Genomic DNA, 18,052 nt, shown 5'->3' on the forward strand with positions numbered 1-18,052 from the left:
AACAGAAACTTTGTAGAAGAGATTTCTGAGAATTTGCAGAATAAATAAATAAAGCAAATGAGTTATGCCACTAACAACATTGTGTGAAATAATAAAATAATAAAAGGATGTTGTGTGTATTGATATTTGCAGATCATTTAAAGAAATGTACACAAAATCATATACAAACACTTTTAATTATATATATATTTTTTTCTGAAACTACTTCTGCTGATTCCAAGAAATTCTGATTCCAAAGAAAATAGCTCTTTCTGTAACATCTGTTAGTCTCACCTTAAGACAGTAGAGTCTCATGAATGTTGAATGTACAGATTTATCTTGCGTCAGACATAAAACTCCAAAACTGTGACTTTTCCACTCCTTTTTCCGTGGAGGGACTGCCATTACCAGCTGGACAATACCACATGCTAAAACCTGTAATATACACACACACACTAATATATACAGTGTGTCTTTAAACGTATACTTTGAATGTATATGCTTAAGTGCATATTCACACAGACACACAATATCATTTTGTTTTAAATTAATACACGTTTAACCACAAATACAGATCCAGAAGCACTGCAGACGGTGGTGTGATTGTACAATGTCTTTTTCTCTGTACAAATATGTAGTTTTGTCTGAAATATGCGGTTTGCATAAGTTTGCATAGTTGAAGAACAATTGTATGTCTGTCATATGACTAAACTCTGCAGCTCTAAATATGTCTGTGAATCATTTAAATAACCACTATGTTTTCTTTCTACAAACCAGAAAAACCAGTGGTCAGTGGTTAGGATCAGGTGGTTTATTCCAGATAAATCGACAAAAGAGCATGAAGAGCATGTATGGGTGTCCCAGTCACTGTTATTCTAGTATTATTCAGATACTATTATATATTTTGATATTTCTATATTCATTTCAGTTAAAATTGTACTAATGTTGTTGTTTTAGTTATGTTTGCTTAAATTTGTATATATATATTTTATATAAATTATTTTTGAACATCAAGTTAATTGAAAAAATAGATAGAAATGTTCCTATGACTATTAGCTGAAGCAAATAGTATGAAAAATAAAAACTTATTTCACAGAATGACACATATCTCAAACAACACACTCTAATAACAGTGAATTACGGGAAGCCCAATAACAGTAATTCTTGTGCACAGTATGCTTTATTGTATACATGGTATTTAGATCTGGTGATATATATATAAAAAAAAAACAGGATAAAGGGATGAGAGAAAAAAAGTAAACTCACACTACAGTCATTGCTTAGTAAACTGAAGAGAAGACCGTTCTCGCGCGTCGACAGGAGCGAACTCGAAATCCGTGACATCTCTTTGTCCTCCATCTTTGCTGCCTCTCTGCTAAAGTGTGCTCTTTCTGTTTTTTTTTTAACTCACAGGTGTCCTGATCTATATCATCAAACTAGTCACTCTGCTTTATACTTCCTAATGCAAATACCCTGGTATCAGGAATACAGAAACAGGGCTCTATTCACACAACACACACAAGATATTTGTACATTCACACTTCATACTGTAAAAAAAGTATAGAGAGAAATATTATAATAATATATTTATTAAATCAAACATGACTGTTTTAGTTGAATCTGTCACAGATAAGATAGAATATGTTGAGTGACAAAACCTGTGCAGCTAAAAATATCAGCGCACCTATTACTTCAATGCTTGTGCATGCAAACTAATGGTAATGGAAATTTGCTTTTTAGAAAGTCAGAACAAAAATGTCCTATTTAATACAGACATTCAATATGGTACAAGTTATTCTAGAGGGTGTACGTTTTGTGAGCTTCTATGTCTCCAGAGGTTGAGTATCCTAAATGATTTACAGGCCAGTGGCCAGGACTTGGCAAAACAGTAGTTTTGATACGCTGAAATAAAACCATTGCAGGAGAGCTTGTCTTTACAGGCAGGAACAAGCGCACATGATCTTCCCTTCCAGGCCAGAAAGCATTAGGGTCTGCCCAGCACACCGGCTGCTTCTTCCTACAACACATACACAGACATAACCAAATTCAAACATTCTTATTTATACAAACCTTGGATCTGTATTTATTGCATTTATTTGATCAAAAATACAGTACAAAAGAAAATTGTGAAATATTATTGCAATTATTTAATATATCTTTTTTCTATTTTAATCATTTGTATTTTATTCCTATGATGGCAAAGCTGAATTTTACTCAAATTATCCTTTAGAAATCATTTGGAAACATTCAAGATTTTATTTTATTTTATTATTATTATTATTATTAGCCTATTAACAATGCTGAAAACAGCTGTGCTGTTGAATATTTTTTGCGGAAACCATTATCCATCTTTTTCAGGACTCTTTGATGAAGAAAGTACAAAAGAATATCATTTATTTGAAATATAAATCTTTTTAACAATGTAAAAAGTCTTTACTGACCCTTTCAATAAATTAAATATATCTGTACAGAATAAAAGCATTAATTTCTTGATTTTTTTTATTTTTATATATAAATCCTTACTAACCTCAAACTTTTGAATGTCATAAAAGTTAACAAAAATAAATAAATAACACCAGTCATAACATATAAACCCCTCGTCCTGGCCCTGATTAGTAGATTTTTCATCATACAGTGACTTACATCTCTTTGTGGCCCTTATGTGTGCCACCTTCAGCTTGATGAGTTTTGGGTGTCCCGAAGTGACCTTTCCCTCCCAATTTGAAGATGCTAGACATGCTCATGTCACCAGGGTGCAACAGGACTTGGAGAAAGGTTGCATTTGTATTCATTATTCGTTTTACAATGGTTTAATATGCCATCTTAGTATGTCCTTGTGTGTATGTGCAGTTTCTATATTTTATATATAACTTACCTTTCTGTAGTGTGGCCTGGCTCACATTAAGCGCTTGTCGTTGGCATTGCTCCAGTGATTTCAGATATTCTCTGAAACAAAGTCTCCTGAAACGATCCACTTCTCTGCCCATAGGTCCACCCAGAGAAGAAGGGCAGGAGGTCTTGGAGGCTGCCAGAACTCTCCGAATGATCGCTAACACCTCCACATCCTGCATGCCCTTCTAGAAATGTTTACATTCGATTATGTAGCATAATTCAACGGACATAATTTGATCAATCAACAAATTTTATTCAAAAACTATTAAGGATTATAATTTTGTGATAATAATTATAACAGTTTTTAATAAAAAAAAAAAAGTACTTTGGTATAGGAACATGGAACTGTGACTGTCACTGACAGTAATGCAGTGTACTTTGATATTTGTTTTTATATGTTTATGTGTTGCTGTACCTGGTCATCTTTCTCCCCTCCATGTATTGGAAGATAATGTCTCGACCCAATCCTTTTCTCACAGTCTGCATTCCAATAACCTAAACATCAAGACACTGTACCTTATGATGTTTACACACTGAAAGCAAGTTTTTGTCCCTATCTTTAACCCCGGACTAAGATATACCTGGGTTTGATTGCTGCTCTTCATTTTCCTGATGCTTTCTGCTCCAGGCCTGAATACCAGCAGCCAGGTCTTCCACAGTTACTGAGTTTCCATCTTTACTATTTAAAGAGGACATCAGCACATTTAACCGCTCAGGTTGTATGAAGAAGCCTTCCTACAAACAAACCAAAACATATACATTCTGTTTGTTTCGACAATGTTCTCAATCTTAAGTCAAAAAATAAATGTACTGCCAGAGATATAAATGCACACCTTCTTAAATTGATTACAGAGGTCTACACGCTTTAATTGACCAGTCTCGTTCCAGTCCAAGAGTTTGAAGAGGTTGCAGGGTTCGCACATGCGCAGAAAGCTGTTCACGTCTTCAACTTCACGTCTAAGCTCGCGCGAAGACTATATAAAGACAAATTTGAGAAATTTTAAAACCCTCTCAAAAGTAGTATTCGGATAAAATATTTGGTTGAAATAAATCGTGTTTTTTTTTTTCATAATAATTTTAGTTGTATCATTTCTAGAGGCACTACACATTCCCATCCAGTTTTCATTATCAAGTTATGTACAGTGATAGCATCTGGTGCTGATGGAGCAATGCTTGTTTCTGGAGGGAGTGATGACATCCGCTGAGCTTGTCTGTCTCGTTCCATAACGAGAAACTCCGAGTCGGTAAGAATGGGTTTATTGTGGAGCCATCTGCGCAGGTCTCCCATCCTTTCAAGCGCTTCTCTGAACGCTTTCCTGTCCCGGATCCAGTCCGGGTGTTCCGCGGGTTTGCCTCCAGGGAGACGCGAGTAGGACTCAGCAGCGCCTCTGCGGGCAGAGGCAGGAATAGCAGGTTGAGCGTCAAGTTGTTTCGGCTGTGGACGAGTTGATGTTTTTATCTTATCCATCTTAGGCTTCCTCAAGTCACCACCACTGCATTTCTGTGGTCCCAAAGAACCACATGCCAGTTGAAATAGGTACGTCTCTGTCAAGTCTCGTTTTTTTAACCGCCTGAATTCCTCTTCCAATCTCGGGTCACCCACTAAGCACTCAGTTCCGAATACTGGACTTTTTGGCATTATTTAAAAAATAGCTATTCAAATAAAATTAAGCTAGATTGTAATATACCTGGATTTTAATTCAACGCCACTCGCTTCTGTAAAATGTAGCTGTGAAATAACTAAGTCTATGGGTGGCATGTTTACATGTGTATCCATGACATCCATTCTTCTTCCTCAAAGGTCAAAGCTTGTTCATTTTGACTTAAGAAAGTCATGGACTTTATTGAAGCATCTTTTACTTTAATTAAATTATATTATATACTAAAACAGAGAGAAAAAAACATTCAGTTGCATCTCAAATACTTTTTATAGCATGATACTACAGTAATACAGTTTACTGTACTATACTACTATATCCTTGACTGACAGAATTTTTCTAGAAAGAGATCATTTACATCAAAAATGGTCACTCCCCGTCATATAATTCCAAACCTTTAAGACTTTATCTACTGTGTCATGTGGAATACGGATTTTAGACAGTAGGTTTTGAATCAAAGACTTTAAATTTCAACTTTTCTAAGTAATCTCAAACTTTTGGATCCATTTAAATTACTTTTATACTGTTTGACTAAAGCAGCACACAATTATACACATATATTCTTAAATGGTCAAACATAACTTTTAATCAAAGTATGATCACACATTTTAAACAAATACGTCACATGTACTCGCTCGATTACCATGTTTGAGACATGTGTCTAAGTATACTTAAAATCACACACTTATGTAACAAAGTTACAACAACCTTTGTCCTTTATGTCTTATCTTAAAACAGATATAAATAGATTAAAGTAAAAAAAAACAAAAGTGGAATATGAAGTTGGTAAATGGAAGTTGGTTGTTCTCCAATTTTATATAGCTATGGGCAGCTGTGAAGGCATATCATTGGTCTCAGTGGGGCGGCCGCGGGGCAGAGAGTCAGACTCTTTGCTTATGCTGAAGTCAGAGATTTGACGGTCTGACCCAGGATTTCCACTTTGAGTTTTTAAGTATTTATGTCAGTATTCATCCAATTACGACATGGTCATCGCTAGCACTCTAGTCTTAGCTAGAACCATGCTTCACCTTAATCTTACTGACAATCAACGATTGATGACATAAATACATTTAAATACGTTTAAAATTCCATTTCAGAAATGAACTGTGAATTTCCTTATCCGTTGATTGTAGTAATTTTTTTTTTTTTTACACACAAATAGTAAAGGAAATTGAGCAGAAGGAAATATAATGCAGCGAGCTAATGCAGCGCTTTGTTAGCAATATCTTGCGGTATCAACTCTAAAAGTGTCCTGTCCCCCAGCAACTATAAACTGCTATGTATCCATCCTAATGTCGTTAATTTGGTCATGCCGCTTTCAAACAAATACCATCATGTAATAAACAGTAGAGAACGCCAAGGGACTATGACGTCAGAATCCGGAAGAGTAATTCGCCGCGGGATTCCTTCGAGATTTTCCTAGGGGGGTTTACCAGTTTATGAGTAAACTAAAACCTGTGGTAAACACCTTTGGTAAACATAACTTGACGATACTAAAAACACCCCAAAAATTCTAGTCACCTAACTAGATCTAGTTACACCCCAAATATTCTAGTTATACATCTAGTTACTTAACATTTTCAAAAATGAACAAAAATTTTATCTTCAAATTTTATCCACAGCACTGCATATTTTGTATCTCTCCCCGTATCCCCGAGTCACTTCAGGTCCTGTAGTCTCCACTGATGAGATGAATCAGGTGTAATAGATGAGGGAGACATACAGCACATGCAGGGCTGGGGGTACTCCAGGACAGGTCTGAGAACCACTGTTTTAGAGAAACTGCATAAAAAAAAATGTAAAAATAAATCTCAAATTTTACCATGTAATGTGTGAAAGGAGAGAAACAGAGCCATTTTTACATTGACATAATACAATTTTGTTTCATGGTCTGCATTACTAAAATTCCAGTAAGCCATGCTCACAAATAAAAGACAATATAAACAAATACAAAATCTTACCTCCCAAAAATGAGTTTTTATTGAGAAGAATCAGTCTTTGCTGAATATTTGTTCGCAACACTTCTTTTTACATCGTTAAAAAAAAAGAAAGAAAAAAGAAAAGGGAAAGATTTATTTTACATGGTTGCACACTGCATTAAATGTCATATATAGACACCCAATGATACAGTAATAGGGCTTCATTTTGAAAGTAAACTGACTTCAGATGTAACCAGCGCTGTCTGCCTGAAAAACTGAAAATCCTCGAAGCCTACCGTGTAACTTTTGTATTCTGTACAAAAGGATACCAGTGTAAATGAATACACGCGCACAAAAAAAACCCCATGCCATTGGTACCACACTGTGTTGCATTTCCTCCGACAACAAACTATTCTGCTGACTGGAAACCAAACCCCTCTGTTTGGCTTTCAGATCTTTTGCCATAATTAAACCATCACATTTTTTATATTTAAATTAAGTATGAGGAGCTAGAGTGAGTCTAACACTAAACGGCAGCAATTATTGGTGGGGGGGGGGGGGGGCATATATGACATACAAGACCGATATATGACAAACTGAGACGTAACAGAGACAGTCTGTGTGTGTGGAGACAAACTTGGCAGTGTAGAGTAAGTCAATCACTCAATATCAGCAAAACTTTCTGAAAAATCCTTTTAACTAGTATAACTTGAATCAGACAAGAGGTAAACATAAGGGTGAATGAAGGGATTCAGTGACGCAATGAGACGGAGGAAGGACAGACTGAGAAGGAAAAACTCCCAAGTATTCCTAGTCAGAGTTCACAGAGTCCATCTTCACTGTCCCATCACTGAAGTTCAGCTTCAGCACTGAATTTTAGAAACGTTTTGCCACTTCTGACAAAAAGGAGAAAACGCTCAGCTGGAACTAACACCTAAGAACATGTTCTCCCAAGACAGCACTCGTGACAGACCATTTTGAATGCTCAAACCATACAGAAATAAAAAATAAAATGACAACAACAATCATAAAAATAATAAAAGTGTTTTATACGGTGTCAGCAAGTATGTGTATGTGTGATTCTGTGAGTGTCTTTTTTTTTCTTTTTTCTTTAGAAGAGTAGCGCTCCCATGCTGCCAACTTCACTCTGTTCCTTAACAAATATTTCAAAGTACTGATAGATGATTGTAACAGCCAATAAGATTCCTGTTCCAGAGCCGATGGCACCCAAGAAGTCAGCCATTACTGAAAGGCCTCCGATACACAGTCCACCAAATGCAGCCGCTGTGGGGATGTACCTGAGCAACAGAGAAAGTGTGAGATTAATAAAGGTCCTCACAAAGAAGTAAAAGCTAATGTGTTTTTAGCTCACCTGTTGAGTTCATGAACCATGGAGGTCTCTCTGTGTCCCCTCATCACCATCTGCTGTTCTTTCAGCTGCTTGGCCACCTAAAAACACACAGACAGCCCTTACAGCTTCTTATCAAATATCCAAAAACAATGTTGCTAACAACATGAACAAGAACTAGTAACGCACATCTTTGGCGGATGATCCAGAAACTTCAATCCAGGTCTTAGAAAAGAAGGCACAGGATCCCAGCATGAACACAATGTAGATCACAGTATGGACTGGGTCTTCAAGCACAGAACCAAATGACTCCGGAGGAGACAGATAGTAACACAGACCGCCAACAGGGTAGGCACGAGCCGGACCACCGGATGAGGTATCCTACAACACAACAGAAAATATTAGGAAGGGTTTCCCTTCCATATCTAATTCTGTTTGGTTTCTGGTCTGATTTGCAATATAATTTAGTGGAAGATGACAAGCACTGGTGACACTTACAGACCAAGTCCCCAGGAGGTTGACCAGGAAATTCCCACTGAAGCGGGTGGAGAGCATCTGTGAGATTACGTATAGGTTAGAGACCAGAGCAGACTGCAGGATGATGGGAATGTTGGAGGTGTAGAACAGCTTGATGGGATATGTGTTGTACTGGCCACGGTAACGTGCAGATTTGATGGGCAGGTCAACTCTGAAGCCCTGTGCAAAACAAACAATTTTTTTTTTTTTTATTGAATTTATTTATTTTATTTTAAAGCACTTCATTGGCTTGTTTACAAATATATTCAGTATTAACGTTCAATATTGCCTAGGCATTATTCACAAAAAAGTAACAACATTCAACATATCAAATAACAATAAAAGTATTAAAAGTGCTAAATTATAAAAATCTATCTATACACAATTTTCAAAACACCATGAACAACAATAAACCTAACATATGCATATGGGTTTGTTACCAACTAAAAGTCTTGCATTTTATGGCTCTTAAAAAAAAAAAAAAAAAAAACTAACCTGAAAGTATATGACCACAGCAAAGACAAAGACTGTAGAGATGAGGTTCAAGAGGTTGGGCAGGTTCTGTCTGTAGAAGGCTTCTCTCAGAGCTCGAACTTTATCAGTACGAGTGGCCAACAGGTGGAACAGAGCAATAACGGCTCCCTCAAACTCAGTACCTGTACATACACAAACAAAATTCAGTCATCATCGTCATCCAAGTTCAAAATATGGTACAAAAGGAGATGCTGTGTCCTGAAAGCATACCTCTGCCTGTGTTGACTGTGGTTGGGCTGAATGCCTTCCAAACGATTGTCTCACAGATGTTGGTGGCGATGAAGAGCGAGATACCAGAGCCCAAACCATAACCTTTCTGCAGCAACTCATCCAGCAGCAACACGATCAGACCGGCCACAAACAACTACAGGAAGAGCACACAGATCTAATTAAAATCTCTTATCCATTTACAAACTCTTGAATCACAAAAGACACATTGATCACTGACCCAAACAAAATCCAGAGTTGTGTGTGCACATGTTCTCTTACCTGAATGATGATCAGCAGACAGATGCCAGCACCCATCTCTGAAGGGTCTCCATACATTCCAGTCATGACGTACACAATAGCCTGACCAATGGTGATGATCATACCAAACACTGACAAAAAAAAATTGCCATCAACAACATTACAATCATAACATCTAAAACTACTTTTTTTTTTTAAAATTGCATTTACATGCAATACACTCAAATCAAAAACAACAAAATCATACATTTCTGAGCTCCGTTGAAGAGCGCTCTGTCTTTAGGTGTGTCTCCAACCTCAATGATTTTAGCTCCAGCCAGAAGCTGCATGATCAGACCAGAGGTCACAATGGGAGAGATACCCAACTCCATCAAAGTACCTGTAAAACAGGATCAATAATAAACTTCAGACCCACAATGTTTTGCTAAATAAAAGCATTTTTTTAAAGAACTTTAAATTACATGCTTGAATAATTTAGCAATAAATAATTAGGTGGCAGTGTAGAGATGTAATATACTATTTGAATAAAACACTACAAACTACACCATAACACGTACAGAAACAGTCTTACCTCTGTTGGATGCCAAGATGACTCTCATCCAGTAGAATGGATCTGCGGAATCTGAAGACATGATCCCAAAAAGTGGGATCTGAGAGAGGGAGAGACACATTACATAAGCTCTTAACCTCATTTTTACACACTGAACATAGCTGGAGCACTGAAGCAAAGGCAAGTGCATTTTCATTCATTTAGAAACCAAACTTACCTGACAGCAAACAAGAAAGATGAACAATGTGATGGCGGTCCATAGCACTTTTTCTCTGAACTGGATCTGAAAGATAAACATAGATATTAGTTTAAAATGCAGCAGGTTTGTGTGTAAACTAACCTTTTTTTTTCTTTTTTTATGCATGTGATATATGTGGTGTACAATGTTATACCTTTCTTTCTGGTTTCTGGATTTCCGGCAAAACCGCACAAAATGGTTTTATAACCTCCAAGAACTTGACTGAGAAAAAAAAATGTATATGTAAAGGAGAAATTAAACATTTGTTCCCACAAAATAAAAGAAAATACAATTTGATTGAATGCAACATTACATCTACTAAACCATACTCGCTTTTTATTTTAACACCTCAATATGTGGAGCAAACTGTCGAGATGTTTAGAAGGTTTAGTAGCAGCAATTCAAATTTTAGACTGAGAGGAACAATTGATGGAAAGTCATTTTCTTCCCAAAACCGTGTTGAGCTACTCAGTCATAACATTAGCCAATCTAAAGCGTCGTCATCATTAAACTGATGAGCTGAAACTCTTATTTCCGACCTTTTATACAATGTAGGCTAACACTCTGTCACAGGAGATCAGACATTATCCATCGGTTTGTCGGATTTTTTATCGTGAGTATTCATGAACCTCCAAGTAATTATCAAATTAAACATTTTATTAACTAACATGTCTGTTTTGCTACTCTCTCTGGTCTGTAAATCCAACAAAATACTAAAGTTTTTCTCCCAGTATTAGCTATTAAATATGTTAAAATAAATATATGAAGTAGTCGTTTAAAAATTTGTAGTAATACAAAGCGTTACAGACGTACTTGCAGAAAGTAGCTAACGTTAACAGGCTAACGCTAGCTGTCTGAAGAATTCAATCATTAGCCAACAGAAAACAATGCAAATATTAATTAGCTTACGTAAAAACAACTGATGAACCAAACAAAGAAAGTAAAGAGGGACTGAAACGCATTTTATTTGCAGTAAAGTACAGAAATAAATACATGAAAAATAAGTCTTAATCTTATACAAGCCTCTCAGGTTTCAATAAAAGAAAGCTGTCTGGCTAGCATGTTAATGGTGCTAACAGAGCTCTAGTGTGATATAACCATTAAACACACGAGAAACGGTCTGAAATATTGCACTCACTTCCCATGGTGACGGTCTCCTGAAATCCCGGTCACTATATGAAGTCCCAGTGAGCTATGCTGCCGGTGCGCTCCGCCGCCCGGGTTAGAGAGAGAGAGAAGCGCTGAGCTGAAGGAGGAGAGCGCTTTAGAGACACGTCAACACTACACTACCACACGCCAGAGGAACAGCGAGCCGCGGTTGATCTTGTGGTTCACCTCCTATAATTTGATCAAGTGGCTAAATAAGGTACATTTAGGTACATTTCCTCAAATGTTTCCAAGCATGTTACTTCGATTTTACTGTTGTTATGTACAACGTGAAAGTGACGTGACGTGTAGACCTAAAAAAAAAGTGATATAAACGTAAAGAAATCTATAATTTATAAGACATGTTAACTTATCTTACCGTTAAACTGGTTAAAATAGTATTTATTATTTATTAGTAGGATTTATTTTTATGTAATGTAATAAGGTTTTGTTATAGTAATGGAATCACTAGACACTAAAGTTTAATAAAGAAAGTTGAAAGAGGGAACTAAAAACAATCAAATAATTGCAATATACTTCCGGGTAAAAGAGGCTTACGCATTGATCTATCTATGGCCGCTTGTGACGTTTGAATTTTTTTGTGTTTTCCATATTAGTTAATTGTACAATCAAATTCTGCTCTTGTACAATTGAGTTGATTTTAGTAAAGCGCCGTAGACAGATTTTAAATGTAATCAGTTCTGCCGTTAGGTCTTGTTTACAGTTGTTATGCTGTTATGTTGGCATTTGTGACTAGAGGAGGCTTCATTTACTCATTATCATTATCCAAAATGTAAAAATAAATAAAGCCTATAATCCTCGGTTAAACACAGATATTGTCTTCCAAATGAAAGTCATAGTTTCCAGTAGGCTATATTTAATTATAAATTAATAATAAATTAATAAAAATACAACCAAGCTAAACGAGAAACTTTCTTTTTTGGCCAGTGGGTGTCAGGACCATAAGTTAGAAGTTTAAATAAATTAATGTTTCTCTGTTACACTATTTATTTCTCAAACCGACAGAGGGCTCCCGGTACTTACCAAATAAATGTCTGTCTAGTATTTTCTTTCATTTTTCTGTGGATGTTCAGTAAGTGAGCTTCACATTGCAAGAGTTGGTTATGTTTTATTAAGAGGTAACGTTTGCCCTTGGAATTGATTTCAGAAGCATTTTATCCTGCATGTATGTTCATTATCTAGCTGCTATTAAATCAGATTTAAAAAATCTAAATATTTAGGTCTTATAAAGCTACTTACCATTGTCAAAGCTGCTGATATCTGCAGAGGATCTAAACTCATTCTAAACCTATAGTTCTTTAGGCCTAAATTTGAATATTAAACACACACACACACACACACATACATACACTATCATTTTTAATTCTCTGCTATTTCTTATCCCATCTGTGGTATATTATGTTCAGTTTCTAACACTGGTTGTTAAATAATGAAAACAGGGCATGTTGTAACTATTATTTGCTTTTACCTATTAATAGACTGTGTTTGTGTGTGATTGGTCATGGTGTTTTAATGTGGAATTGATCCTAGAAATATATGACACAAAGTACTTCAGCAAGGAGAATTTGCTCTCACACAGATGCACAGGATTTTATCTATTTTTGGAAACAGCCATGAGGATTTTATCTTATCCACTGCAATTTCTCACACTGCTTTCTGGCTGCATTTTCTGGATTACACACACACAGACAGTGACTGCTGAACAGGGGACAGTTTTGTCCATTGCGGTTACATCAATTAATTTGCCCTTAGAGGACAACATGCCAATGTATCTGTCATTTCTGCATCCCTTTTCCCTTCATTTTGTCTCTCTTTCACACAATCAGAATTTATCACATTCCACACTCTGACACATTAAATCACAGTGAAATTGAATATACCTGCCAGACAATGCCAGACTTTATTTGGTCAGTTATTTATTAAGGTCATTATAAGAAGTCATCGGTGTAGTCTCAGCCTTAAGTTCTAAATGGTAGACAGGCACTTGTGATTTCTATATTGTGCCTTCTGGGACCAAAATGCAGTGTGAAGGCTTTCATCCAAAATATCTTAAATTGTGTTCTGAAGACGTACAGAGCTTTTTTTTGGGGTTTGGAACGACATGGGGGTAAGTGATTAATGACAAAACTTTCATTTTAAGGTGGAGTATACCTTTGAGTGTCACATGCATTTGCATTTTCCAAAGAGGAGAGACCACTAATTATCAAAATGTTAAATCTGAGAGATTTATTTTGAGAACTGAGACCACTGTTAATTTCAGGTAATTCTCACTCATCTTATGTTACATTGAGAAGGCAGTATTTCTCAGTCGGTAATGGACTCTCTTATCCATAATGAAAGCATGGCTTGTGTGACACACAATATACTATTAACACTTATGTAAGACATTGATTTGAACCCAGACAGAAAATAGTTAGTTATTCTTATCAGATTCCTTTATTCAACATGCCAATTTTGTTATTTGATATTTTTGTTTTAGAGTAAATCATAAATCCATTTTATTGTAAGTGAAGGATCCATTTAACTTCAACAGGACAATTTACAAATGAATGTTTGTATGAATTATGTTACATATAATTACATAAAATTTACATAAATGTTCATAAGTCTCACTGTCTCCTTAAGGAATGTGGTGTGTGTGGCCACACCCTTTCCTTCTTCGTGGTTTGTGTGTATGTTTTACAGAGAGGAAAAAGGGTGTGACTGCCACACACGCTAACGCAACCACATTATTTGCAGAAGGAGAAATTCCAGTTTTTATTTGATCACACTCATAATCTTCTCAGAGAAGTGGGGAGGCTGTGATGTCATGGGAGTTGTGATGTCATATAATTAGCTAAAGTGTTGACATCAGTATCATGTGAGAAGTTGTTCTATTAATAGGGTCCTGTAAGCACCTACACCCCAATACATATATTGATTTATACACACACACACACACACACACTCAGCAGTTTCTTGGAAACGCATAGTATTCAAAGTACTATATCATTTGTGAGTTATTGTTTCTTTAAACAATCTACAACCTCTACAATTGTTCTAAAGTGAAAAATATCAGATAACAATTAAGTAGTAATATGGAGACCACAATTGTCTTTTGCCACCAGTTCTGCTTGGAACACTTGTCCGAGTAAACAGATTTGGATTATACCAGATTATTCTCGATTATAGGCCTCTGCCTCTGTTGTCTTGACACTCACACAGCAGTCTCTGTGGGACTTGCTGCGTGTGATGATGCATTGGCGGAAAATTTGAACACCATTTTGAGATTGAGATTGTGAATTGAGTTAGTCATGAATCACAGCTATAAATCAAAGTTTAATTTAAATAGTTTGTAACTTCATGGTTAAAAGAGAATCAGTTATACACATAATGAAACAAAGCTACCAGGCCTAAACAAGCTCAATCTCTAACATGTTATCTGGGGTGGGGTAAAGTAAAGTAAATTAAAATTAAATTAAATATGGTATGGGAGAATATTTGTTCAACTTCAGGGATGACCATAGCAATATTGGAAAACTAATATACATATGTGTGATCTCTGCCCTGCTGTCAGTGTACACTTTGCCCATAATACTTGTCAGCACTTTAATGAACTTTGACCAGTAGAACTGAACATTCATCATCTGCTATCCATCTCACTACCAACTGTAATATATTTTTGTCTCCCTCCCATTTTATTAATAACTCTCATGCTATCATTCCATCTTTATGCCTTTTTATTATTTTATTCCCATTAGTGGAAAGGATGAAGCAATGAACACCTGATAGCTGTTCTGTTTAATCATTACCTTAGAGTGCCCAGCTAAATGTACTGTGAATAAAGTATATAAATACTTTGTTAAAAAACGTTCTTATACAGTAAGTACTTAATACACATAAGGAACAACTTAAAAATATAACTTTATATGGGACACAGAAAATGGGAGTGTGTAGGATGGAAGTGTAGCTAAATTAAAAGTGCTTCACTATTTCTGAGGCCTTGTAGATAAGGGTGGACATGCTAATTAGCTAGATAATCTTATGATAAACATGTTGTGTAAGATTTGTAATAGCACATAACAAGGTCCCAAAAGAATGACTATGAGAGGAAACCAAACCGTTGCAAGACTCCACGAACAGCTCATGTTTCGGCCTAATGAGGTTTCATGATGTCAATAAAAGGAACAGTACACTCCAAAACAATCTGTCTTTATTTATTAATTACATTTAACTTGGGAAATATTATTGTTAATACATATCATAAACAAACCTGATTACAAAAAAGTTTGGACACTGTACAAATTGAGGATAAAAACAGAATGCAATGATGTGGAAGTTTCAAATTTCAATATTTTATTCAGAATACAACATAGATGACATATCAAATGTTTCATTTTAAGGGAAAAATATGTTGATTTAAAATTCAATGGCATCAACACACCTCAAAAAAGTTGGGACAAGGCCATGGTTACCACTGTGTGGCATCCCTTCTTTTTATAACAGCCTGCAAACGTCTGGGAACTGAGGAGACAAGTTGCTCAAGTTTAGGGATAGCAATGTTGTCCCATTCCTGTCTAATACAGGCTTATAGTTGCTCAACTGTCTTAGGTCTTCTTTGTCGCATCTTCCTCTTTATGATGTGGCAAATGTTTTCTATGGGTGAAAGATCTGGACTACAGGCTGGCTATTTCAGTACCCAGATCCTTCTACTATGCAGCCGTGATGTTGTAATTGATGCAGTTTATGGTCTGGCATTGTCATGTTGGAAAATGCACTGAAGAGGCGACGTCTGGATGGGAGCATATGTTGTTCTAGAACTTGGATATACCTTTCAGCATTGATGGTGCCTTTCCAGATGTGTAAGCTGCACATGCCACACACACTCATGCAACTCTATACCATTAGAGATTCAGGCTTCTGAACTGAGCGCTGATAACAACTTGGGTTGTCCTTGTCCACTTTAGTCTGGAGGACATGGCATCCCAGTTTTTCCTTTGAAGAAAGAACTTCAAATTTTTATTCGTCTTACCACAGAACAGTTTTCCACTTTGCCACAGTCCATTTTAAATGGCCCAGACAAAACGCCTGCGCTTCTGAATCATGTTTAGATATGGCTTCTTTTTTGAGTTTATAGAGTTTTAGCCAGGAACGGCGAATGGCACGGTGGATTGTGTTCACTGAGAATGTTTTCTGGAAGTACAGTATTCCTGAGCCCATGTTGTGATTTCCATTACAGTAGGATTCCTGTATGTGATTCTGTGCCGTCTAAGGGCCCAAAGATCACAGACGACCAGTATGGTTTTCTGGCCTTGACCCTTACGCACAGAGATTGTTCCAGATTCTCTGAATCTTTGGATGTAATTATGCACTGTAGATGATGATAACTTCAAACTCTTTGCAATTTTTCTCTGAGAAACTCTTCTGATATTGCATAACTATTTTTCGCCGCAGCATTGGGGGAATTGGTGATCCTCTTCCCATCTTGACTTCTGAGAAACACTGCCTCTCTGAGAGGCTCTTTTTATACCCAATCATGTTGCCAATTGACCTAATAAGTTGCAAATTGGTCCTCCAGCTGTTCTTTATATGTACATTTAACTTTTTCGGCCTCTTATTGCTACCTGTCCAAACTTTTTTGGAATTTGTAGCTCTCATGAAATCCAAAATGAGCCAATATTTGCCATGACATTTCTCACAAATGTCTCACTTTCAACATTTGATATGTTATCTATATTCTATTGTGAATAAAATATAGGTTTATGAGATTTTGTAAATTATTCCACTTTACTCACAATTTGTACAGTGTGCCAACTTTTTTGGAATCGGGTTTGTACTTCTCTTTTTGGTTATGTTTATTTGATAGCCCTTGGTCACTCTTAACTGCCTTTGTGCTAAGAGCTTAGTATCTTTTATTTTTATAGATTAATGTATTATAATAATTTCTGAAGGATCATGTATCACTGCAGATTGAAATAACGGGTCCTGAAAAGTCAGCACTGCCATCACAGGAATAAATCACATTTTTAAATACATTACAGTTGAAAACAGCTATTTTAAATGGATGAGCATAGTAGACTTTTGAGAGTTTGAAAAAAAAAAAACTATCTTGTTAGATCAAACCCTAAATCAGTGCTACATATGTAAGTGCTACTCTATTCATATCAGCATTACATAACAGTAAAGAAATGGCCTCTTATCTTCTAGTGTATTTGTAAATTTTTCATCTTATGCCCCCAAAAAGATTTCTGGGTTTATGGAACAACTACCTTTTCTCCTATCACACTGACCTAAAAATACAGAGATGGTTGCCATATTAATCCATCTTTATTACAAAACCCCTTCTCACGGAAACATATGAGAAAAGGGAATGTCATGGGAGCTGTAAAAAGACAACACTCATACAGACGGCACACAAATGTTCAAATAAAACTCTAGATCTAACCACTTTAGTCAAGGCCAACATGATAGTACACCCTAATGACAACAATTAAAATGAGACTAAATTATACTAAAGGTGCCTATTTGTCATAAATCAAGACTGTCAAGAAGTCTAGAGGTTTTCAATCACCACATTCCTGTGAAGAAAAATGTATTTAAGGCATTCTAAGTAACAAGACATTTCTTGAGGGAAAATGTAGAAGTTAATGACTACTTGCAACTATTTGGTGTCATGCATCTGCGCTGTTTGGACAGCGTTCCATTAATATTTTCCACTTAATGTTTGTTACCTGGTAACATTTTGAAATTTCAAACCATTTGTTCTCTTCCAGAAAGCTTTCATTTGTTGACCTGATTCAGAAT

At 36.1% G+C, this 18,052-nt stretch overlaps 2 protein-coding genes across 2 annotated transcripts; both read right to left on the reverse strand.

Annotated features, from left to right (window-relative positions):
* Positions 1-1,131: 1,131 nt before the first annotated feature.
* Positions 1,132-6,335, reverse strand: si:dkey-197j19.5 (EF-hand calcium-binding domain-containing protein 12). The gene is made up of 7 exons (XM_052599856.1): positions 4,013-6,335; positions 3,705-3,845; positions 3,453-3,606; positions 3,287-3,366; positions 2,855-3,056; positions 2,623-2,743; positions 1,132-1,996 (listed from the first exon to the last, which is right to left on the reverse strand). The coding sequence occupies exons 1-7, from the start codon at positions 4,508-4,510 to the stop codon at positions 1,777-1,779; spliced, it is 1,416 nt and encodes a 471-aa protein (XP_052455816.1). The 5' UTR covers positions 4,511-6,335; the 3' UTR covers positions 1,132-1,776.
* A 151-nt stretch (positions 6,336-6,486) lies between these two features.
* On the reverse strand, positions 6,487-11,412 carry LOC128015757 (protein transport protein Sec61 subunit alpha-like 1). The gene is made up of 12 exons (XM_052599854.1): positions 11,241-11,412; positions 10,257-10,324; positions 10,082-10,147; positions 9,886-9,964; positions 9,562-9,693; positions 9,336-9,445; positions 9,057-9,210; positions 8,808-8,968; positions 8,295-8,492; positions 7,986-8,177; positions 7,821-7,897; positions 6,487-7,746 (listed from the first exon to the last, which is right to left on the reverse strand). Exons 1-12 carry the CDS (start codon positions 11,245-11,247, stop codon positions 7,560-7,562), a joined length of 1,431 nt encoding a protein of 476 aa, XP_052455814.1. The 5' UTR covers positions 11,248-11,412; the 3' UTR covers positions 6,487-7,559.
* Positions 11,413-18,052: the final 6,640 nt, after the last annotated feature.

The sequence above is a fragment of the Carassius gibelio genome, chromosome A6 (genome assembly GCF_023724105.1).
Source record: "Carassius gibelio isolate Cgi1373 ecotype wild population from Czech Republic chromosome A6, carGib1.2-hapl.c, whole genome shotgun sequence".
Taxonomy (NCBI): Eukaryota; Metazoa; Chordata; class Actinopteri; order Cypriniformes; family Cyprinidae; genus Carassius; species Carassius gibelio.

Excerpts from the sequence above, each read along its gene's own strand:
- si:dkey-197j19.5 (XM_052599856.1), bottom strand. The coding sequence starts at position 4,510 with ATGCCAAAAAGTCCAGTATTCGGAACTGAGTGCTTAGTGGGTGACCCG. Across the intron at positions 3,057-3,286 it reads GAGGGGAGAAAGATGACCAG|AAGGGCATGCAGGATGTGGA; the intron begins GTACAGCAACAC and ends AAACATTTCTAG. Across the intron at positions 2,744-2,854 it reads CCAGGCCACACTACAGAAAG|TCCTGTTGCACCCTGGTGAC; the intron begins GTAAGTTATATA and ends CCTTTCTCCAAG.
- LOC128015757 (XM_052599854.1), bottom strand. Across the intron at positions 10,148-10,256 it reads TCCAGAAACCAGAAAGAAAG|ATCCAGTTCAGAGAAAAAGT; the intron begins GTATAACATTGT and ends TTTATCTTTCAG. Across the intron at positions 9,446-9,561 it reads CTTCAACGGAGCTCAGAAAT|TGTTTGGTATGATCATCACC; the intron begins GTATGATTTTGT and ends TTTTTTTGTCAG.